Genomic DNA, 24,797 nt, shown 5'->3' on the forward strand with positions numbered 1-24,797 from the left:
ATTGAGAAGCGTTTGCTGTGCTATACAGTCGGTCCTTATTAATTACCTATTTTATATATAGTAGTGTGCATACGTCAATCCCAATCTCCCAATTTATCCCTCCCCCCTTTTCCCCCTTGGTAACCATATGTTTGTTTTCTACATCTGTGACTCTGTCTCAAACAGAAATTATTTTTGATGTGGTCAGTTGCATCTTTTCATCATGGTTAACACGTTTTTGGTGTTTTCTTTAAGAGTTGTTTCCCCACCCTGAAGTCAGAAAGATATTAACCTATATTTTCTTCAAACAGTATTAAAGTTGTGCTTGTGACATGTAAGTCCTTAATCCATCTAGAGCTGATTCTTTCTTTCTTTTTTGGCTGCCCCACGCGGCATACAGGATCTTAGTTCCCCGACCAGGAATCAAACCCGTGCCCCCTGCAGTGGAAGCACAGAGTCTTAACCGCTGCACCGCCAGGGAAGTCCCTAGAGCTGATTCTTGAGTACACTGTAAGGCAGAGATTCAAGTGGACTTTTTCCCCACATGTATAACCAATTTTACCTGCTCTACTAAATCACATGGTCCCTCCCCCTCTGGTCTGCCAGCTTCCATTGTCATAAATCAGAGTCCCACACGTGCCTCCTCTGTTTCCAGGCTCTCTTTTCCATTCCTTTGGTCAATTTGTTAATCCCAGTGATAAATTTCCAAATATGTAGGGATATTTTAAATTATATCTTTGTTATTACTAACTCCACTGCACTGAGGTCAAAGAATGTGCCCTAATAACAATTCTTTGAAATTTTTTTGGAGGTTGTTTTCTAATCTAGTATACTATCAATTTTTGAAAATAGTCCATAAGTGCTTAAGGAGAATCTGACCGTGGGAGACAAAATTCAATTAATGTCTATTATATCAAGTCTGTTGCTTATGTTGTTCAAATCTTCCATATCTTGGCTAATTTGTTCAGCTTTGCCATCAATAATTAAGAGAAGCATTTGAAATATCACATGCTGCTGGTGGATTTGTCTCCCTAGTCTATCAGTTTTTCAAAGATTTGTCTAAGTAAATTTGCAGATGATAATTCACTTTTGAAGTGATACGGACGTTCATAAAAGAGAGAAATAACTATTGTCATGGGGGAAGGGCAAAGGCTATGGAGGCGAGAGAAGGCCCCATCCTAGATTTTACAGGTCAGGGGCAGCTTCCTGGTCCAGACACAGGGAGATCAGGAGAGGCTGCAAAGCTGAGATCATAAGGGTGTGTTGCCATCTTTCTGCAAATGAAAGTCCTGAGGGACAGTGTTCCAGGCGGCTTGTGCCAAGGCCTGGAGGTGAGAAAGGACCTGTTCAGGGAACTTGAAGTATTAATAGTTCAGGGTGGCAGAAGCAAGGAGGATGAGGAAGGAATGGTGGGAGACGGGTGGGAGAAGTGAGCACAGGTCAGACCCCCAGCGTCTTTGAGCTCCGGAGGGGAGTTTGACTACAAGGAGGGGGAGGTATGGAAGGGTTTCAGCAGAGAGGGACATGGTCAGGTTACAGGATGAAAAAATTTCTTCTGGCTTCTGAGTCAAGCTCAGACTGGGAGTGGGGAGGCAGGGAGGCCTGAAAGAGGCTCTGTGGTGGATGGAGGCTGGTCTGCACCATGGTTGATGCGAGGGGCACAAGGCAGAGCCCTTGAGCATCCTGGTGGCAACCTTGGCTGGCAATGGGAGCCCTGGAGGAGGAGCCTCGAGTTGAGTGCAGGGCTCATTCAGTGGACAGAGGGGTCCCCAGTCAGCACAGGGTGGATTGATTTGAAGGGTAAAGAGTGCACACCCCAGACTCCAGAGCCAATGCTCCTTTCTAAGAGTGTTGCCAGACTTAGCAAAAGAAATAAAGAAAAAAATAAGTAGACAGAGATCTACAGGATAAAATTTGAATTTCAGATAAACAGTGAACATTTTTTTGTATCTGTCCCTCAAATTGGGCATCCTGTATTTTATCGGGCAACCCTCATTCAACCCTCCTCCCCCCATACACACACTATGTCTTTCTGAAAAAAGCCAGCAACAAAGCAACATAGAAACTGCTAGTCTGTGGCCTTTCTGGCTTCGACTTGTCATCCTTCACCACGGGCCTCCTCGGAGACTCTGGCCCTGAGCAGTGAGCCCTAGGCTCCTCCAGCTCCATCTTCCGCTAAGTCTGGAAGCCCCTGACAGCTGGGCCCGGTGCCCAGTCTGGGCAAAGCCAGGACCCCGCTGGGAGTGAGGGGAGGGCACCGAGGCCCATCAACGGCCCCCTCATCCCTGCCCCCCACCCGGTTAGGGCGTTTCCGGGAAGTGGTCCCTGCCCAGCGCCTGAACCCCAACCAGGCTCAGGGCCACATAGCTGGGGCCGTTTCCTAGAATTACCAGAACGATTCTGTGTCACTGTGGCCACATCCTCCCTGGGGCAGCCCTGGGCTTGGTAGGATCTAACAGGCCAGGTCTGGGCTGGGGTGGGTCCCAGGCAAGGCCCTGCTTCAGTGGGCTGCGGACCCAGCCTGGGTCACCGCTCCCCAGAGCTGCCCAAGAGAGGGGCCGGAGGTGCCCATGATCCTCGGCACCCGCATTGGGACAGGGGCCCATCCCAAGGCCTGGGGAGCCTAGTACAAGCTAGGGCTGGCCAAACTAGGGGAGCTCGAATGGGGGCTCACATCACCCTGAGAGAGGCAGGGGGACACCCTGCTGGAATCGGAGTGGGAGAGAGAGCTCCTCTGTGGGAAAACTGGAGAGATTTCATGGGAGGCATGATAACTGAGCCCCTGAGAATTTAGATAGATCAGAGGATTTGGGAACCGAGGGGTAGGGGGACAGGTGGCAATGGCCTGGAGCCTGTACCATGTGAGGAATGTCCCTAAAATGACAAAAGGCCAGCAAGGCTGGACCAAAGGCAGCTCTGGGGAAAGTGGGGGAGGAGGTAGCGCAGCCGAGGGACAGCAGGATATGCTGAGCAAGGAGCTGGGCCTGTGAGGCCGAGCAGACCTGGACCTTAGAGGGTCGGCCTCTGAGACTCAGTTGACACGGTAATAATAATAACAAAATACGAATGATAACAATAACCATTTACAGAGCACTTACCCTCTGCTAAGCCTCTTTATATGGGTTATTTTATTTACCCTTCAAAATAGGTACTACTATTGCCCCTATTTTACAGATGGGAAAACTCGGGCACAGAGAGGTGGAGTGGCTTGTCCACGGTCACACAGCTGACAAGTGACAGAGCTGGCATTTGAGCCCAGGCAGTCTGCGGAGCCTGTGCCACTCACCAATTTGTGAAGGGCTATTCATATCAAGAAATGAACAGAGGGCAGAGGATCCCCCTGGGAGAAAAGGGATCCGGCTCCAATTCCCTCCCTGTGACGTTCAAAGTCACTGCAATCTATCTGATGGCCTGGAGCGGGGCCCTGAGAGCCCATCCCAGCCCAGCGCTCTAGTGCCAGGTATGCCCAGAGCGTAAGACCCCAAGAGCCAGAGCGGGCGGCTGCGTTGGGAAAGAGAGAAATGGCTGTGTCGGCAGTGCTAGCATTCCTCCTGCTGGTCACCCAGCAGGTGCAGTCCTGGAGGCAGAGCCTCTCCATCTGGTGTGTCATGTCCACAGACAGGCGACCACAGCATCACCAGACATGGTTCTGAACCCAGTGGCTTCTGACATTGGCCAACAGTGCCCCCTGGTGTGAAGCCTGGGAAAGGTGCTCGCTTCATGAGTGGTCTCCCACTTGGCCTGACAGGACAGGTCAAGGGCAATGGTGATTTTCTACAACTGCGACAGCTAACAAAACATACAGGAAGGAAACTGAAATGGGAAGCCTGACAAAAGATTTGTATAATTTATACCAATTTATAAATACTTTAGGTGCCCACCAACTCCAAGAGAACAGACAAACAAGCTTGGGATTTAGAACCCACACCCTCACGCCTACCAGGTGAAATTCAATCCTGCCCAGTCATCAAATAGCCGGGTCACTGGAGCTCAGATGGAGGGGAAAGAGGCGCTCCCCTCCCACCTCCAGGAAGCCCTGTGGCCCCAGCTGCTGGTCTTAATGGCCTATGGGGGTCTGGGGAACACTGGAAGAGGAGCCTCTGGAAAGGACTGGACTTCCTGATCTTTGGGAAGGGTGGACTTGGACTCAGAGTCATCATAATTTGGGGGTTAAAGGAAAAGAGGCCTCAGGTACAGGCTGGTGAGGTCTCACACACTGGGTGGGTCTCTAGGCACTGGGTTGGGGACCCCCAGCCAGGGCTGACCCTCTCCCGGAGGAAGGAAGCAGGGCCCAGCAGGTGTTTTCAGGGCAGGCCCAGGCCAGGGTGGGGATACCCAACCCACTATGACCTCTTCCTCCCTGGTGCCATTCAAATTGCATAAAGCTCTGGGATTAGGCAGGACCAGAGCCATCTGCCGCCATGTCACAGATGTGGAAACCAACGGTCAGTGAGAAATGACAGGCCCAAGGTCAGACAGTGAGACTCAGAGACAGGCATTGAAACGTGGCCTCCTGACTCCCAGGCCAGTGCTCTGGCCATAGGCCTGGCCAGCTGGGCCCAGGCACCAGGGGCAAGTATGCTGCCCCCAGGTGGGGCTGGACCTGCCCAGAGCACAATGCCTGGGGACGGAGAGCAACACGCTGCCCTCTGGGCCTGGAGAAGGCATGGAGGTAGAAAAGGCCCCCTGGAGGTGACAGTGGCCTCTGGTGTCCAGCAGCTGGCCTGCCATCTTCTCGAGGGGAAGCCAGGGCCTCCGGCTACAGGCAGCCAGAGAAGCTGGGGGCTCCAGGCCAGGAGGTCCAGACAGTCCAGACTATTGCATCATCTGGGAGGAGCTGAATGCCTCCATCTCTGCCTCTGAGCGGCGCCTCCGGGAGCAGAACCACAGGAAGAGGAAGAAACCTGCACGCAAAAGACTGGTTAGTGGAAGCATCGCAGGAACAGCGTGGGGCCTCCTCCAAAATCCAGGCATCTCCTTGGTTGGGGTAAGTGGGGCCTCCCTGAGGCCCAGCAGTAATTCTCAGAAGCCCTTTCTGTTGGAGGCCAGAAGGGACCGGGCGTAGGAGCTGGAGGACCAGCCACCGCTAGCCCATAGGCTGCCTTTGTGCAAATTACAAGGTGGCGCCCCTTCCTATGGGCGGGCGTAGCCCCAAGCCAGCTTGTCAGGGCCCAGATTTCAGCCCCTGACTCACCCCCTCGACCTGGAGCCCTTCAGTAGTAAACCTGTAGCAGCTGTATGCTACCCCCCTGGGGTTTCCTCCACGTCAACCACAGGCCCTACCGTAGAGCGAATTGAAGGTGGTGAAGAGGAAGAGCTGGGGCAGCAGGAAGACACCAAAGGAGAAGAAGGCCAAGGTCCAGGTCGTGCCCAGCAGCACGGTGAGGCCCAGCACGGTGACGGTATCCCAGCAGGCCCGCGGGCCCAGCGCCTTCTCCCGCGCCCGCAGTCTGTGCAGGACCCGTAGCGCCCAGGCCAGCACCACCAGGTTGAAAAGGGATGTGAGGCCACCAGAGCCCATGACCAGGACACCGTGCACCCAGGGGTTCCGTACCCAGCATCTGCAGGGGAGGGGTGAAGCGCTGGGGTTGGTGTGGCTCCCAAGGCTGGTGGCAGGGAAGCCACGGTCTCCTGGGCCTCTGGACTGCCTCTTGAACCCAGTCCGGTCTTCCGGCTCAGACCCATCATTTCTTGCCTGACTGCACACGTGGTAAAGTCTTGGGCTCAGCTTTCCAGCCAGGCCACCAGGTAGGACACACCTGCCACCTCAGCCCCCTGCCTGAAGCCCCTGCATGCCTCCTTTACCCTCCTTTACCCACCTGAAAACTCTTTCTCTCCTCCCTTGAACATCTAACCCTTCCCCCTTCCACGGCCAGCCCAACTGTCAACTTATAAGGTAGTGATTGCATCATTGGTCCATAGTCCTCTTTCCTGGAAACTTCTCCTTCCACCCACCACATGATTATCACCACCTCATCCCCATCTTCATGCAACGGCACCAGGAGCCCCTCCCCACCTGGACTGGGCCACCGGCCCTTCCCTGAGCTGCTGCAACTCGAAGCTTGGTGGAGGGGCGCTCTCCATGTGTGGACTGAGGAGCCGGGGGGGGCAGCAGGAAAACTCCACCAAGGGCAGAGGAAAGATCAGAGAGATACCTGACAGTGGCCCCAGCCCTGGTCCTAGACCCTCCGTGAGGTCTTCACGCCCTTTGCTTCCCCCAAACACCTTCAAGGCAGGTGCTGCCTTTTACCCCATCAGGTCACGCGATTTCCGTGAATCAGCCATACGATCCTCATGGTGACCCTATGAGGCTTAGAAACGCACACCTGCCTAAGGTGGGACTTGAAGCCCCGTGGTCTAAGCACAGAGCCTGTGCCCCTAACTGTCACGATCACCTGCTCGGGCTCCTGTCACTGCAGTCACAGAGTCCTTGAACATTATTTTGGGGGTTCATCCAAGTGGATGAGTGTGGTGCTGGATCATTCCTTTTCACTGCCAGATGATCGTCTGGCAGGGGTGGCTCTATCGCATTTATTAATCCGGTGTCCTGTCAGTGGGCATTGGAGTTATTTTCAAGGTTTTTTAAAACTGCTGTTAAAGAAGATGTGGTACACACACACACACACACACACACATACACACATAAACACAATGGAATATTATTCAGTCATAAAAAGAAGGAAGAACCAAGATGGTGGAGTAGAAGGACGTGCTCTCACTCCCTCTTGCGAGAGCACCAGAATCACAACTGGCTGCTGGACAATCATTGACAGGAAGACCCTGGACTTCACCAAGGAGGATACCCCACGTCCAAGGACAGAGGAGAAGCCACAGTGAGACGGTAGGAGGGGCGCAATCAGAGTAAAATCAAATCCCATAACTGCTGGGTGGGTGACTCACAGACTGGCGAACACTTATACCACAGAAGTCCACCCACTGGAGTGAAGGTTCTGAGCCCCACGTCAGGCTTCCCAACCTGGGGGTCCTGCAACGGGAGGAGGAATTCCTAGAGAATCAGACTTTGAAGCCTAGTGGGAATTGACTGCAGGACTTCTACAGGACTGGGGGAAACAGAGACCCCATTCTTGGAGGGCACACACAAAGTAGTGTGCGCATCGGGACCCAGGGGAAGGAGCAGTGACCCCGGGGGGAGACTGAACCAGACCTACCTGCTGGTGTTGGGGGGTCTCCTGCAGAGGCAGGGGGTGGCTCTGTTTCACCGTGGGGACAAGGACACTGGCAGCGGAGGTTCTGGGAAGTGCTCCTTGGCGTGAGCCCTCCCAGAGTCTGCCATTAACCCCACCAAAGAGCCCAGGTAGGCTCCAGTGTTGGGTTGCCTCAGGCAAAACAACCAACAGGGAGGGAACCCAGCCCCACCCATCAACAGTCAAGTGGATTAAAGTTTTACTGAGCTCTGACCGCCACAGCAACAGTCAGCTCTACCCACCACCAGAGCCTCCCATCAAGCCTCTTAGATAGCCTCAACCACCAGAGGGCAGACAGCAGAAGCAAGAAAAACTACAATCCTGCAGCCTGTGGACCAAAAACCACAGTTACAGAAAGATAGACAAGATGAAAAGGCAGAGGGCTATGTACCAGATGAAGGAACAAGACAAAACCCCAGAAAAACAACTAAATGAAGTGGAGATAGGCAACCTTCCAGAAAAAGAATTCAGAATAATGATAGTGAAGATGATCCAGGACCTCGGAATAAGAATGGAGGCAAAGATTGAGAAGATGCAAGAAATGATTAACAAATACCTAGAAGAATTAAAGAACAAACAAACAGAGATGACCAATACAATAACTGAAATGAAAACTACACTAGAAGGAATCAATAGCAGAATAACTGAGGCAGAAGAACGGATAAGTGACCTGGAAGACAGAATGGTGGAATTCACTGCTGCGGAACAGAATAAAGAAAAAAGCATGAAAAGAAATGAAGACAGCCTAAGAGACCTCTGGGACAACATTAAATGCAACAACATTCGCATTATAGGGGTCCCAGAAGGAGAAGAGAGAGAGAAAGGACCAGAGAAAATATTTGAAGAGATTATAGTTGAAAACTTCCCTAACATGGGAAAGGAAATAGCCACCCAAGTCCAGGAAGCGCAGAGAGTCCCATACAGGATAAACCCAAGGAGAAACACGCCGAGACACATCGTAATCAAAGTGGCAAAAATTAAAGACAAAGAAAAATTATTGAAAGCAGCAAGGGAAAAACGACAAATAACATACAAGGGAACTCCCATAAGGTTAACAGCTGATTTCTCAGCAGAAACTCTACAAGCCAGAAGGGAGTGGCATGATATACTTAAAGTGATGAAAGGGAAGAACCTACAACCAAGATTACTCTACCCGGCAAGGATCTCATTTAGATTTTTTTTTTTAAATTTATTTATTTTATTATTTTATTTTTGGCTGTGTTGTGTCTTTGTTGCTGTGCACGGGCTTTTCTCTAGTGGAGGCGAGCAGGGGCTACTCTTCGTTGCGGTGCACGCGCTTCTCATTGCAGTGGCTTCTTGTTGCAAAGCACAGGCTCTAGGCATGCAGGCTTCAGTAGTTGCAGCACGCAGGCTCAGTAGTTGTGGCTTGCGAGCTCTAGAGCGCAGGCTCAGCAGGCTCAGTAGTTGTGGCGCACGGGCTTAGTTGCTCCGCGGCATGTGGGATCTTCCTGGACCAGGGCTTGAACCCATGTCCCCTGCATTGGCAGGCGGATTCTTAACCACTGCGCCACCAGGGAAGCCCCCTCATTTAGATTTGATGGAGAAATCAAAAGCTTTACAGACAAGCAAAAGCTACGAGAATTCAGCACCACCAAACCAGCTCTACAACAAATGCTAAAGGAACTTCTCTAAGTGGGAAACACAAGAGAAGAAAAGGACCTACAAAAACAAACCCAAAACAATTAAGAAAATGGTCATAGGAACATACATATCGATAATTACCTTAAACGTGAATGGATTAAATGCCCCAACCAAAAGACATAGACTGGCTGAATGGATGCAAAAACAAGACCCATATATATGCTGTCTACAAGAGACCCACTTTAGACCTAGGGACACATACAGACTGAAAGTGAGGGGATGGAAAAAGATATTCCATGCAAATGGAAATCAAAAGAAAGCTGGAGTAGCTATACTCATATCAGATAAAATAGACTTTAAAATAAAGAATGTTACAAGAGACAAGGAAGGACACTACATAATGATCAAGGGATCAATCCAAGAAGAAGATATAACAATTATAAATATATATGCACCCAACACAGGAGTACCTCAATACATAAGGCAACTGCTAACAGCTCTAAAAGAGGAAATCGACAGTAACACAATAATAGTGGGGGACTTTAACACCTCACTTACACCAATGGACAGATCATCCAAAATGAAAATAAATAAGGAAACAGAAGCTTTAAATGACACAATAGACCAGATAGATTTAATTGATATATATAGGACATTCCATCCAAAAACAGCAGATTACACGTTCTTCTCAAGTGCGCACGGAACATTCTCCAGGATAGATCACATCTTGGGTCACAAATCAAGCCTCAGTAAATTTAAGAAAATTGAAATCATATCAAGCATCTTTTCTGACCACAACGCTATGAGATTAGAAATGAATTACAGGGAAAAAAACGTAAAAAAGACAAACACATGGAGGCTAAACAATACGTTACTAAATAACCAAGAAATCACTGAAGAAATCAGAGAGGAAATCAAAAAATACCTAGAGACAAATGACAATGAAAACACGACGACCCAAAACCTATGGGATGCAGCAAAAGCAGTTCTAAGAGGGAAGTTTATAGCTATACAAGCCTATCTCAAGAAACAAGAAAAAGCTCTAGTAAACAATCTAAACTTACACCTAAAGAAACTAGAGAAAGAAGAACAAACAAAACCCAAAGTTAGCAGAAGGAAAGAAATCATAAAGATCAGAGCAGAAATAAATGAAATAGAAACAAAGAAAACAATAGCAAAGATCAATAAAACTAAAAGTTGGTTCTTTGAGAAGATAAACAAAATTGATAAGCCATTAGCCAGACTCATCAAGAAAAAGAGGGAGAGGACTCAAATCAATAAAATCAGAAATGAAAAAGGAGAAGTTACAACAGACACTGCAGAAATACAAAGCATCCTAAGAGACTACTACAAGCAACACTATGCCAATAAAATGGACAACCTGGAAGAAATGGACAAATTCTTAGAAAGGTATAACCTTCCAAGACTGAACCAGGAAGAAACAGAAAATATGAACAGACCAATCACAAGTAATGAAATTGAAACTGTGATTAAAAATCTTCCAACAAACAAAAGTCCAGGACCAGATGGCTTCACAGGTGAATTCTATCAAACATTTAGAGAAGAGCTAACACCTATCCTTCTCAAACTCTTCCAAAAAATTGCAGAGGAAGGAACACTCCCAAACTCATTCTATGAGGCCACCATCACCCTGATACCAAAACCAGACAAAGACACTACAAAAAAAGAAAATTCCAGACCAATATCACTGATGAATATAGATGCAAAAATCCTCAACAAAATACTAGCAAACAGAATCCAACAACACATTAAAAGGATCATACACCACGATCAAGTGGGATTTATCCCAGGGATGCAAGGATTCTTCAATATATGCAAATCAATCAATGTGATACACCATATTAACAAATTGAAGAATAAAAACCATATGATCATCTCAATAGATGCAGAAAAAGCTTTTGACAAAATTCAACACCCATTTATGATAAAAACTCTCCAGAAAGTGGGCATAGAGGGAACCTACCTCAACATAATAAAGGCCATATATGACAAACCCACAGCAAACATCATTCTCAATGGTGAAAAACTGAAAGCATTTCCTCTAAGATCAGGAACGAGACAAGGATGTCCACTCTCACCACTATTATTCAACATAGTTCTGGAAGTCCTAGCCACGGCAATCAGAGAAGAAAAAGAAATAAAAGGAATACAAATTGGAAAAGAAGAAGTAAAACTGTCACTGTTTGTGGATGACATGATACTATACATAGAGAATCCTAAAACTGCCACCAGAAAACTGCTAGAGCTAATTAATGAATATGGTAAAGTTGCAGGATACAAAATGAATGCACAGAAATCTCTTGCATTCCTATACACTAATGATGAAAAATCTGAAAGAGAAATTATGGAAACACCCCCATTTACCATTGCAACAAAAAGAATAAAATACCTAGGAATAAACCTACCTAGGGAGACAAAAGACCTGTATGCAGAAAACTATAAGACACTGATGAAAGAAATTAAAGATGATACCAACAGATGGAGAGATATACCATGTTCTTGGATTGGAAGAATCAACATTGTGAAAATGACTATACTACCCAAAGCAATATACAGATTCAATGCAATCCCTATCAAATTACCAATGGCATTTTTTACGGAGCTAGAACAAATCATCTTAAAATTTGTATGGAGTCACAAAAGACCCCGAATAGCCAAAGCAGTCTTGAGGGAAAAAAATGGGGCTGGAGGAATCAGACTCCCTGACTTCAGACTATACTACAAAGCTACAGTAATCAAGACAATATGGTACTGGCACAAAAACAGAAACATAGATCAATGGAACAAGATAGAAAGCCCAGAGATTAACCCACGCACCTATGGTCAACTAATCTATGACAAAGGAGGCAAAGATATACAATGGAGAAAAGACAGTCTCTTCAATAAGTGGTGCTGGGAAAACTGGACAGCTACATGTAAAAGAATGAAATTAGAATACTCCCTAACACCATACACAAAAATAAACTCAAAATGGATTAGAGACCTAAATATAAGACTGGACACTATAAAACTCTTAGAGGAAAACATAGGAAGAACACTCTTTGACATAAATCACAGCAAGATCTTTTTTGATCCACCTCCTAGAGTAATGGAAATAAAAACAAAAATAAACAAATGGGACCTAATGAAACTTCAAAGCTTTTGCACAGCAAAGGAAACCATAAACAAGACGAAAAGACAATCCTCAGAATGGGAGAAAATATTTGCAAACGAATCAACGGACAAAGGATTAATCTCCAAAATATATAAACAGCTCATTCAGCTCAATATTAAAGAAACAAACACCCCAATCCAAAAATGGGCAGAAGACCTAAATAGACATTTCTCCAAAGAAGACATACAGACGGCCACGAAGCACATGAAAAGATGCTCAACATCACTAATTATTAGAGAAATGCAAATCAAAACTACAATGAGGTATCACCTCACTCCTGTTAGAATGGGCATCATCAGAAAATCTACAAACAACAAATGCTGGAGAGGGTGTGGAGAAAAGGGAACCCTCTTGCACTGTTGGTGGGAATGTAAATTGATACAGCCACTATGGAGAACAATATGGAGGTTCCTTAAAAAACTAAAAATAGAATTACCATATGACCCAGCAATCCCACTACTGAGCATATACCCAGAGAAAACCGTAATTCAAAAAGACACATGCACCCGAATGTTCATTGCAGCACTATTTACAATAGCCAGGTCATGGAAGCAACCTAAATGCCCATCGACAGACGAATGGATAAAGAAGATGTGGTACATATATACAATGGAATATTACTCAGCCATAAAAAGGAACGAAATTGAGTCATTTGTTGAGAAGTGGATGGATCTAGAGACTGTCATACAGAGTGAAGTAAGTCAGAAGAAGTTGAGACACAGATGTAGAGAATGGACATATGGACACCAAGGGGGGAAAACTGCGGTGGGGTGGGGATGGTGGTGTGCTGAATTGGGCGATTGGGATTGACATGTATACACTGATGTGTATAAAATTGATGCCTAATAAGAACCTGCAGTATAAAAAAACAAACAAACAAAACAACTAATACTAAACTTTCATTGGGTTATTTGTATGGAAATATGTTAATATAAATGTTTCAGACATTACATGAAATTTCTAAAAATCTTATATTTGTATTTGTATGGAAATATGTATGGAAATATGTTAATATAAATGTTTCAAACATTACATGAAATTTCTAAAAATCTTATATGTTCTGGTATAATGTTATAAGTAATAATCCTAGTTATTACTTTAAAATGTATATCTCAGAAATAACTAATTTTCTTGTCAACTGCATTATTATGAACTTTCATCAAATCTTTAACTGTGGTCATTTTTAAGTCTTTTGTCATTTACAGACAGTTCTGGGTGTACTCTGATGCTTTTGCAAATATGTTCCTATAAAAGGGTTTCATCTTCAAGAAATTCATGGAAAAGACTCTGACAAGTACAGGTTTCTGGTAACTGACTGTACTGCTGAACTGAATGAATAAGCATTTTCAGAACTCTAATGAAAAACTGATGAACTCAAAAAAGTGCTAACAAAAGATCAAGATGAAAAAAAAAATTTAATTACATGGGACTGAGTGAACTGATGAGGATGAGTATAATTTTTGGGACTTTCTGTCTGAATTTAAAAAAAAAAAAAACCCCACAAGGACTCAGAGGCAAAGAATATACAAATCAATTTTCACTGCAAAGTAAAGGAGCTGTTACAGTGGAGGATTACTGGACTGAATGTCAATATTATGACATAGTATGAGTGTGTTTCAGGTTTGGTAATTGCAATCATTGTTGCTTTTGTTGTGGTCATCCATGTACAATGCTTCGTGTCAGTCTATCTCTTGTAAAAATAAAATACAGTGTGTGTGTGTGGAAAAAAAAAAGAAGGAAATCTTGCCATTTGCGACAACATGGATGGACCTTGAGGACATTATGCTAAGCGAAATAAGTCAGACAAAGAAAGCCAAATACCCAAATACCGTACTATCTCACTTACTTGTGGAATCTAAAACAAACAAACAAAAAAACAAGTTCATAGATACAGAGAAGAGATTGGTGGTTGCCAGAGGCCAGGGAGTGGGGGACAGGGTGCAAAACGGGTGAAGGGGGTCAAAAGGTGCAAACTTCCAGTTATAAAATAAATAAGTCCTGGGGATGTCATGTACAGCATGGTGACTACAATTAACAATAGTGTATTGCATATTTGAAAGTTGCGAAGAGAGTAGATCTTAAAAGTTCTCATCACAAGAAAAATTAATTCTGTATGTATGGTGACAGATGTTAACTAGACTTATTGTTGTGGTCATTTGGCAATATATACAACCAAATCATTATGTTGCACACCTGAGATTAATAAAGTGTTACATGTCAATTATACTTCAATTTAAAAAATAAAACAAAAAATGTAAAAGAATTTTTTAAAAATACATATATACGTAGTAAGGGTTTTTTAAATGCAGTAGAATAAAAGTCACAAAATCCAGGGTGAGAGGGAAGAGGGAGAGGTGAGGAAGACCGGGAAGAAGATGGTTCTTCGGGCGGGAGCTTGCTAACATCCCTGCATTACCGTGCTTCCTGTTCTGTGGAAGCGTCACTGCAGTTCTTTTGCCCATGTCACATATTATACAATAAAAACACACGTTTAAAGAGTCCTAAGTCACACTTCCTCTGAGAAACCACCCCGATGCTCACAGAGAGGAATTAACCCCATCTCAGCCTCACTCTGTGCCCAGAGCCCTCACTTCCCAGAGACTGGGACGGGCAGTGGTTGGGGGCCGGGCTCTGGAGCCAAGTCCCAGCTCTGCCCTCAACTGGCTGGGTCTCCTTGGGCAGGGCTCTTCAGCCGCCTGTGCCTCGGTTTCCCCAGCTGTAAACAAGGGCTGACAATGGGGCCGGCTCCTTGCTGTGAGGATTCAGAGCCAGCCCTCAGCCGTCCTGAGCTGGTGTCAGCCAGGAGAGGGAAAAGGCCAGACAGCCAACTGCTGGTGATGGGTCTGCAGGGGGTTGTTAAGCTATTCCCTCTACGTTGCCTGTTAGAAACATTTCATCACAAGAAAAAGGTTAATGTCTGAGGGCACGGGAAGGGGCGACAGAGTCTGTCCCCCAGACCGCCTTGGGCCCCCTCGCCACATACACTCTGAGCCCGGTGCCTGGGGTGTCCCAATCCCCACAACACTGTCTTCTCTGACTAGGAGGGTTGGAGGGCTGGCGGTGCCATGCCAGGCCCAGGTCACGGGGAGCCAGAGCCAAGTGCGTGAGCGAAGCACGGAGGTGAGGAGAGAGAAGAGCCAGGCGCAGGCTGAGCTCCACCGCAGGGCCTGAGAGCCAGCGGGGGGGCTGGCTGCCAGCAGCCAGGGGGCAGAGGCCCCCCTGCCCTGGCCTGGCCTTGGAGGCCCATGTGCTTCCTAGAACTAGCATAGAGAGTGAACCCGTCCTGCAGGAGACCTTGGGGATCCAGCAGAAGGGGCGTGGCAAAGCCCCCTGGAAACCACGCCCCGTGTAAGCAGTAGCCCCCTCCCTGCCCTGCAGCCAGTGCCCCGCTTACAAGGCACCCTATCTAGAGCCCCAGGACCAAGTGGCCCTGCTGCCAGAGCCAGGGAGCCTGCCGCAGCCCTGAGCGCACTCACATGTACGTGCTCTGGAAGCCCGTGCTGTTCCCCTGGCTGTCGGAGAGCGGGATCCTGTGGGGTCCGTAAACTGAGCTCTTGACGGCGAGAAGGAGCAGCACCAGGAAGGCCGGGACCCCTGAGGAGTGGGACAGAGGCTCAGTGTCTGTCAGGAGACCCCAGAGATGGGCTGCTCATGGGTTATTGGGGCTGCTAAAACAGGATTCCGCTGGGCAAGCAGGGGGCGGGGGAGGGGAGGGAAAGAGATCGCTCTGAGTCCCCAGCCACTGTCATGTGGTCCAGCCTCAGAGCAATTAGCCTGGTGGTCTTAGAGAAGGCTGATATGAATGAGGGCTCTAGGGTAGAATGGTAGCGGCAGTAGTAGTGGTCACACTGGGAGGTGATGGCTGGAAGGTAATGGGAGAGAGGGTTTGGGAACCGGTGAGGAAACAGATAATAAAGAGAGGGGCTAGGATGGTGATAGAGACGCCGATGATGGTGGTACCAGAGATGGTGGTGAACACAAGGATGAGGATGGTGGAAGTGATGGTGGTATTGGAGGTGGTGATGATAGATGTTTTGGAGGTGGAGGTGGTGATAAGAATAGTCATGTAGGAAGTGGCGGTGGGCACTGGCAGGGATGGTGACCAGTGGTCATGGCAGTGGAGGAGAAAGAGGACAGGAGGGGACGGACGCCCAGTCTGGCTGGAAGCCTCAGGAAGCAAGGGAGAGGGAGACCGTGCTTACCCCAGCCCACGGTACAAAGCTTGAGCACGTATCGGCGGATGTAGATGTTGTAGACGCGCCCAAGTAGGAGGTAGAGGTTGAAGCCTTCAATGGCCATCCAGGCGAGGCAGCTGAGCAGCGCGTAGTGCAGGGTGGCAGCCAGTGCCACGCATGCTGACCCAGGCACGGGGGGCATGGCCAGCACAGGGCTCAGCAGGAAGGCGACATTGAGGAGCAGCACCGAGGCGTGCAGGTTCATGTGGATGCATGTAATGGAATCACTCTGCTTCCTGCGGGTGGGAGCGTGGCCCTCCGTGACCGGGACGTCACCAGGCAGCGCTACCCCCTGGGCTCATAGACACATAATGACCAGGACACAGGTCGAGAGGGGCAGGGACCCAACAACAGCCACACACAAGGAGGCTGGTCTCCTGCTTCCCAGCCTCTGCACTCTGGAAAAGCCCACCTGACTCTGGGGGCCCAAGTAGGAAAGAAGGAGGGGTGCTGAGCAGCAGTGGGTGGGCAGGCCCAGCATGAGGGCAGGGGAATACCTGTCATGGAGGTGCAGCAGGACCGTGAGCAGCGAGGCCACAATGGAGATGCTGCAGCCCACCAGGGAGATGTATGTGAGAGGCGCCAGCAGCTCTGCAGGGACCGGGGCCGGAGAGAGTTGCTGTGGGAGGGAAGGGGGGCCAGAAGCATGGAAATGCCCTCCACTGCCTAAATCAAAGAGACCTGCCAAGACCTCAGCTTCAAGCCCCCCTACCCTACAGTCCTAGCCGTGGTCCTGACCTGAAAACAGCCACAGCAGACACAGTGGCTTTTCTGCCTCCCAACTCCCACCTCCCCTTCCTCCCCTCCCTCACTCCCGCACGTGGGTGGACCCTCCACTTCTCCTACTACGTGTAGTCAGGTGCACCAGGCCTGGTCTATCAGAGCCTTCCCTCCTCCTGCCCACAGTGATTGGTTAAGGGATGGGCATGGGACACACTCTAGGCCTGTGGGACTCAGTCCCATGACTTTGGCTGGCAGAATTGGGTGAGAGAGGTCTCGTTCTACTGACCTGAACCTAGTAGGACATAAAACAGGAAATGTCAGCAGCCATATTATAAGCCCATGGGGACATCCTGTCTGAGAACTAAGCTAACACAAAGCAAGCACAATTGAGAGACTGAGATAGAGTCCTATCTTGGTGACATTGAGCCCCTAGATCAAGACATGCCTGAAGCCTAACCCAGCCTTTTCAGGAACGTGAACCCATAAGGTTTTTTTTTTGTTTTTTTTTTCCTTAAGCCCATTTGAGTTGGATTTTCTGCCCCCTGCACCGGCTTTTGCCTTTCTCCTCTGTCCTGGATATGGGGCCCTCTGCAGCTCTGACCACCCTCGCCCAGGCTAGATGCACACATACCATGAGAACAGCAAAGTAGGTGAGGTGGTTGCAGCGGCAGAGCACCTGGGAAGGTGAGGGCTGCTCTGTGCGGCAGCCCTCAGTGTTCCAGGCCCCCCAGTGGTGCTTGCTGGCTCCCTCCTTCCAGAAGACACAGGTCACTGTGTAGCCTTCCTAAGGGGAGATGCTGGAATTGGGTGCATCCAAGGGGTGGAGGGGAGGGCCATGGATCAGAGAGAGTCTGGAAATTGTGGGGGCCAAAGGTGACTCAGCTGCACTGTTGTCAACATTTTACCAGGCACTGGCTGGGCTTTGGCATCAGGCAGACCAGATTCCAGCCCCACCTCCACCACGGACTCTGAGAGTGACCTGGGAAAGTCACAGAGGTTCTCTGAGCCTCAGTTTATTCATCTGCAAAATGGGATCATTTATACTCAAGTCACAAGGATGGTGGAATAATCAAAGGCAATGAGAAATCTTGAGTGCCCAGCTCTGGCCAATACAGTAGGTGCTCTATAATCAATGTCCGCTTTCCCCTCCTCCCCATGGGGAACGATGACAGTCCAGACCCATCCCAGTGGGGGAGAGAGAGAGTCATCTACAGACAACCCTGACGCCAAGCCTTGTGGGTGGAAAGGTGAGGGAAATGAAACAGGCACACCATGGAAGACCATGGAGGGAAAGGCAGAGGAGTCCTGAGAAGGGAAGGGACAACTGGGGCACTGAGGCCTTAGAGGACACATCAGATTTCAACAGAAGTGGAGCAAGGCTATAACAGGGGCAAAAAGCCCAGAAGAATGAAAGGAAAGGACAGAGGAGAAATTGGGAGTGCAGAGCGGTCCTGATGAGGCTGACAGAAGATAGGGCCAGAGTGTAGAGACTCTGGGGCCTTTCGGGAATGCCATCAGGGCTTGTGCCCACCCAGCAGTCCTTCTTCCTTCTTTCGGCAACAATATCTGTAGTTTCCTTGAGGACCCATCCCTCTCCCAATGACAGGTCAAATGAATCCAGCCCAGTCCCTGGGCCATGTGACCCAGGTCTGGCCAATCTACATGTTCCACCCCCCTGGGCACAGTGATGGGTCAGGGATGGACACATGACCCAGCTGGACCTTTAGAATCCGTTATGGGATCCTGGTTTGCACCAGCAAGAAAGAGCCTGCTAAGAAGAGGGGAAGGAGGTCCAGCACTTCAGCTGCCATCTTGCCACAGAGTGGAAAGCCAAGGCAGGAAACCATTGTTGAGAGATGGAGACTGAGCCATTATGGCATCATATCTGTGCCTGAAGCTAGAACAGCCCTGGACATTTCATGTACATGAGCCAATAAGCTGGCTTGAGTTGGTTTTCTATCATGTGCAATTCAAAGAATCCTGACGAATGCAGTATGTAAAAGCTTCTCTCTCATTTCTTTGGCAGGAATTTTCAAAGTATGATAGATTTAAAGCAGCTTGTTTCTAAGATAGTTCCACAAGTCTGGGTTTGATCAAACCAGTGTTCGACAGGACAGCCACAAGGGGCTAGGAGTGGGTTGGAAATGGGGGTGGCCCCAACAATACCAGGCTTTGGTTGTGCCAGAAGCTGATGTTCACCGGCTCACTGAGGTTGCTCACTTGTCCGTGGCTCAGCTGGGCACCCAGAACATAGTTATTGAGCACAGATGAATTGATGTCTTTCTGGAAGGGCAACAGAAGAAGCACTGACTGGAGGGGACATGAGGAGACCCTGGATGAGGTCCAAGAGCCCCCCTTCTCCAACCCCTCCTCCCTGGATGAGAACAAGCAGATTGGCTTTCACTTGTACAACTGCGCCAGCCTCGCAGCCTTTGCGTATGCTGCCCCCTCCACCTGGAACCCTGTCTTCTCACTACCACCACCATCACCTCCCATTTGTTAAATGAATTCCAGCCTCATACCCTCCATGTCACCCTACCCTAACTCACTTTCAAATCCAAGGTTAAAAGGCACCTCCTCCAGAAGCCCTCCAGGACTGCTCATTGGGAACCATCCTGACCCCACCCTGACTCATCCATCCCTTTGAATCTCTATGGTTATAATCAACCTCGAGCTAAAATTAAGTCTCTAAGGTCCCGGTCTAATTGTTGAGATAGCGAGCTCTCTGAGGACAAAGATCTTGTGGCCTACTTGTCTATCTCCCATCTAGGGAGAGGCACACAAACAGTAAATTTCTTAGGTCTCGTTTGCACATTATAATCATGCCTCCCTTCCATTTTGCTAAAACAGAGGCCCAGAGAGGGGCACTGATTGACTGAGGTTGCACAGTAGGCTGGTCCCTGCCCAGAGGCCAGGAGGTGGCATGCATGCCTGCAGTGCCCCCCAGGAAGGAGCCAGCATCCACCATGCTTGGCCTACCAGCAGGCCCTGACCTGGAAAAAGCGGGTGTTGGAGAAGTAGATGCAGATGAGACTCAGCTCCCTGGAGCGCACCCTGCAGGCATCCCGGGTCAGCTCAGCTGGGAACTGCATGGCGAGTGGGACCTGGGCCTGTGAAGAGCCAAAGACAGGCTGTGCCTGGTGTCCGAAGCCTCCAGACCCACCACAACACCTTCACTGCTCCCCACTCCCGAGGAAGCCCTCCCAGCCTTGCCCCAAGCATTTCCTACCTTGGAGCCTCCACCCACAGAACCCTCTCCTGCCAGGCTGCACCTCCACCCAAACTTCCCGCGATCTCAGGCCTTCCCTTCAGGCCGTTCTGGTCTTGAATTTGGGTTATTTATCCCACCCAACTGGGGCCCTGAAGCTGGAGCATCATCCCCCAGCACCCAGGTATTCAGCAGGAATCATACCAGGGCCCTCAAAGGTGTCCCGTTCCCCTGGCCTCTCCCACGACTGCCTCACCCCAGGAACCTGCAAAAGCAGGAAGAGGACGCTGCCCCTGAGGGGCCACAAGCACCCCCTTTCCATCATTCACAGGAAGAACATCAGCCCCATTTTACAGAGGCGGCAACTCACAGCTATTAAGGCAGAGCCCTGATTGGTGGGAAGGTGGGCGATGGACCCTGGGGAGAGTCCAGACCTTAAACCCCCGGAGGACTTCTAGGGTAGAGGCTCTGGCCACCCCCAATCCCTGGCCACCTCTGACCTGGGGGACCTGCTCCAGAGCAGCACTTCTCACTGAGAGACCAGTGAAGTTGCAGCCCAGCTTGAAGGCTAGTGTCTGGATGGTGTGCGTCCGCAAGGTGAGGTTGTGGCCCCCAAAGCTGGCATTGAGTAGCCTCGACTCTAGGCCGTGGATGAGCCTGAAAGTGAGAGAGGTGGCCACAGCCCGAGGTAAGGATGGAGGCGAGCGGGGCTCTCCACAGCCTCCCTCATCCCACACCCCTGTCACTCCCACCTCTAGACCTCTGCATACAGTGTTCCTGGCACACTCTTACCTCCCCACCCCACCCATCTCCTTCTCCCATTAACTCTTGTTTGGGTCCCAGTTTGTCGACACCTCCTCCAGGAAGCCTTCCCTGGCAGCTCCCCACTGACTGAAGTGCCCCACAGCCCTGTGCTTCCCTGGTCAGTCATCAGCATTGGACTCTCACCCTGAACTACTAGGCTTTCGGGTCACAGACCCTGGAGAGCCCAGCCCAAGTCTTGGAGCCCCTTCCCAGAAAAATGCATGGAGACCCATGATTCTGCACCTGGTTTCATGGCATCCATGGTTAAGGGCCCCCAACCAGAGAGTAAACTCAATGAGGACAGGGATATGTCTATCCCACATCTCCAGAGCTTGGTGCCGGGCACACAGTAGCTACTCAATAAATGAGTGTTGAATAAATGAATTAACAGTCTACACTGGACCAACCCTGGGCCGTGGATTCAAGGTGCAAGCTGGGAGTGGAGGCACAGCTGACTCTGGGCGGGCGAGGAGGGACACCCAACTCACTCAGCAAAAGAAGTGAGGCTCCGGCTCCTGGCTGCCACCTCCATTCTCTCCATCCAGCGCAGGATTTCTTGGGATGCCTCTGTGAGGAGAGAGTCAGACATCCGCCTCAGCCTCTGTCTGCAGCTGCCCCGCCTCCCGCCCCATGGTCTCTGGGCCTTCCGCCCCAGCCTCCTGCTGCCCCAGGAGGCCCAAGTGCCCCTTTTCAATCTCCCTTGGTTTGAGGCCTCCCCGCTTCACATCACAGCCAGGGATCCAGGCTAGGATGGCTCTTGCAGCTCAGCGGAGCCCTCTTACCCTCTGTTCTGCTCTGAGACATCAAGAGGCACAGGCAGAGGAAAAGGGCCCCGCAGCGATCCATGTCCTGCACCGAGTCTCCTCCAAGAACTGGCTCCCACCCTGGAAAAGGTGCGTGTCTTTGTCACCCCGGTAAAAGAGCCACCTCTAACTCTAGGCATCTGCCATACCCCAAGAATAGGACGTGCAGCATCTTATTTGAGCCTCACTACTCCTGCATTTCACAGATGAGGAAACCGTGGCTCAGAGAGCAAGGCGTCTTGCTTTGCGTGAGGCTGCCTGAAGCCATGTCTCTGTTACTCCAGAATCCTTGGCCATTTGGTAAAGCCTGCCATTTGCAGCTCTGCCTGACACACATCCTCCTCCCCAAAAATTGTATCTCTGGGGGCCTCCCCAGTGCTCTGACCGTACCCAGGGGAACACTGGGAGTTGCTTGTCATTAACCCTGTCCAGCCCTGTCATTCACCCACCATGTGACTTCGGGCAAGAATCTGTCCCTCTCTGATTAAACTGCCAGCAGCAGCAGCTGGGGGAATCCAAAAGTTGGAGCAGAGAAAAAAACGAGAACTAAGAGTTTCAGGAGAAGGCTGGTTTTGACGACAATCGTGGGAGGTCAGAGGCCACCAAGAATCACAACAGCTGGATGACATCAGGAAAACCACTGCCTTTGTCCACAAAGAATTCCCCCAAAGCCCATTTTAAAGTATAATGTGATTTGAACATATTGTTAAGTACTGTATTCAACACTTGCTGTGAAACCTTGTCTTCGTTTTCACTTATTTTTGTGACTGCCAGAATCTATGGCAGCTGTTAGTTATGAATTAAGATGTCAGGTTCAAATTTGTGAAAATAAATCCAATGTTTTGGTTTAAAAAAAAAAAAAAGAATCTGTCCCTCTCTGCCCTCATTTCCCTCGGTTTTAAAATTAACTAATAGGATGAAGAGTGGTCCCCACTTGCCGCAACTGGAGAAAGCCCTCGCACAGAAACGAAGACTCAACACAGTCATAAATAAATAAAAGAACGTGAATTTCTTTAAAAAAAACAAAACAAAAACAAAAACATGTTTTGGGGGTGGATGAAATGGGTGAAGGGATTCAGTTGTATGGTGACATTTGCTAACCAGACTTATTGTGATCACCTTTTATTAGTGTATACAAAGATTGAATTGTGTCGTACACTTGAAACTAATATGTTATATACCAATTTTAACTCAATAAAAACAAACAAACAAACAAAAAAATTAACTAATAGGGACTTCCCTGGTGGCACAGTGATTAAGAATCCGCCTGCCGATGCAGGGGACATGGGTTTGATCCCTGGTCCAGGAAGATCCCACATACCGCAGAGCAACTAGGCCTGTGCACCACAACTACTGAGCCTGTGCTCTAGAGCCCATGAGCCACAACTACTGAGCCTGCATGTCACAACTACTGAGCCCACATGCCACAACTACTGAAGTCCGCGCAACTAGAGCCCGTGCTCCACAACAAGAAGCCGCTGCAATGAGAAGCCCACACACCGCAAGGAAGAGTAGCCCCCGCTCACCGCAACTAGAGAAAGCCCGCGCACAGCAATGAAGACCCAATGCAGCCAAAAATAAATAAATAAATTTATTTTTTAAAAAAGTTAAAATGAACTAATAAACTTCTGCTTAAACATAACAAATTTATGCCTACCTCCTGAAACTCCACTAAAATGAGAGTGAATGAATAAAACAGACACAAAGCCACAAAAGACAGAACAATGGGAAAGAAGACAACAGCAGATGAGAGATATCAGTGAAACTTTGGAGGCCGCAAAGCAGGTGGCCACCTGCTTAAAAAAAAAAAAGTTAGCAGACCATAAGACATTGAACCCAAGCGCTTGCAGTAAGGAGAGGTGAGTACAGCGGGTGGGGGGATCGGGGAGGGGACATGGGGAAGCCAGCTAGGTCAAGCCTCACAACCGTGGAAGCACTTGAGTGCTGGAGGCATGGGGAACCTCTGAAGGTGGGATGAAGGGTGAAGCTAAAAATGGGGGGTTGTTGGTTGTGAGTTTTTAAAATGACCAGCTCGGTCCCAGATCTCCTCAGCCACCTGGAGCATCCAGGAGCCTTCCTCACCACCCTTGCATCCTCAACCCTACCCTCCAACACAAAGTACACTCCCTGCAGACAGCACACCAGAGAGAATCTGCGAGGTGCCATTCTGGTACAGGAAAATTAAGCCATATCCCCTCTCCACCTCCTCCTCCAATCAGCTTCCAGAAGACTGCCAGCAGCCAGGCAATGATGCTCCAAGGCAGGAGAAAATTCTTCTCCGAAGAACTGACCATTCTAAGAAAAGTATCCTGTAGCTACTGACATTCTGGTGCTCCTTGATAAAACGGCCAGGACCAAGCTTATGGTGAAGCTTCACCAGTCACCAACCCCTACCAGCCAATTAAGTTGTTGTTTGTGTTTTTTTTTTTTTAACGCACACACATAGTTTATTTATTTTCAATTTATTTTATTTATTTATTCATTCTTGGCTGCATTGGGTCTTCATTGGTGTGCACCGGCTTTCTCTAGTTGCAGCGAGCGGGGGCTTCTCTTTGCAGTGGCTTCTCTTGTTGCAGAGCACGGGCTCTAGGCGCACGGGCATCCGTTGTTGTGGCACGTGGGCTCAGCAGCTCTGGCTCGCTCTAGAGCGCAGGCTCAGTAGTTGTGGCTCTTGGGCTCTAGAGCGCAGGCTCAGTAGTTATGGCGCACGGGCTTAGTTGCTCCGTGGCATGTGGGGTCTTCCCGGACCAGGGCTCGATCCCATGTCCCCTGCACTAGCAGGTGGATTCTTAACCACTGCGCCACCAGGGAAGTCCCAAACAATTAAGTTTTTAGTGCTCCACTCTTTTTTGTTGTTGTTGTTGTTATAAAGTTATTTATCTATTTTTATTTTTATTTTTGGTTGTGTTGGGTCTTTGTTGCTGCACGCGGGCTTTCTCTAGTTGCGGCGAGCGGGGGCTGCTCTTCGTTGCGGTGCGCGGGCTTCTTGTTGCAGTGGCTTCTCTTGTTGCAGAGCACGGGCTCTACGCGTGCGGGCTTCAGTAGTTGAGGCACAAGGGCTCA

General features: G+C 49.0%; 1 protein-coding gene across 1 annotated transcript in view; it reads right to left on the bottom strand.

Moving 5' to 3' along the window:
- Window positions 1–4,772: 4,772 nt before the first annotated feature.
- Window positions 4,773–24,797, bottom strand: part of ADGRG5 (adhesion G protein-coupled receptor G5) — a 31,681-nt gene continuing 11,656 nt past the window's right edge. The window contains exons 4-14 of the mRNA XM_082369575.1: window positions 21,714–21,815; window positions 21,420–21,498; window positions 20,628–20,784; window positions 19,913–20,029; window positions 19,086–19,202; window positions 17,551–17,703; window positions 16,694–16,815; window positions 16,164–16,432; window positions 15,438–15,555; window positions 5,263–5,540; window positions 4,773–4,883 (exon numbers count right to left, since the gene is read on the bottom strand). Coding sequence (XP_082225701.1) covers window positions 4,795–4,883; window positions 5,263–5,540; window positions 15,438–15,555; window positions 16,164–16,432; window positions 16,694–16,815; window positions 17,551–17,703; window positions 19,086–19,202; window positions 19,913–20,029; window positions 20,628–20,784; window positions 21,420–21,498; window positions 21,714–21,777 — 1,563 coding nt within the window. The 5' untranslated portion in view covers window positions 21,778–21,815 and the 3' untranslated portion in view covers window positions 4,773–4,794. The remainder of the gene's footprint in view (window positions 4,884–5,262; window positions 5,541–15,437; window positions 15,556–16,163; window positions 16,433–16,693; window positions 16,816–17,550; window positions 17,704–19,085; window positions 19,203–19,912; window positions 20,030–20,627; window positions 20,785–21,419; window positions 21,499–21,713; window positions 21,816–24,797) is intronic.

Source organism: Balaenoptera borealis (genome assembly GCF_965194805.1).
Source record: "Balaenoptera borealis genome assembly, chromosome: 19".
Classification (NCBI taxonomy): Eukaryota; Metazoa; Chordata; class Mammalia; order Artiodactyla; family Balaenopteridae; genus Balaenoptera; species Balaenoptera borealis.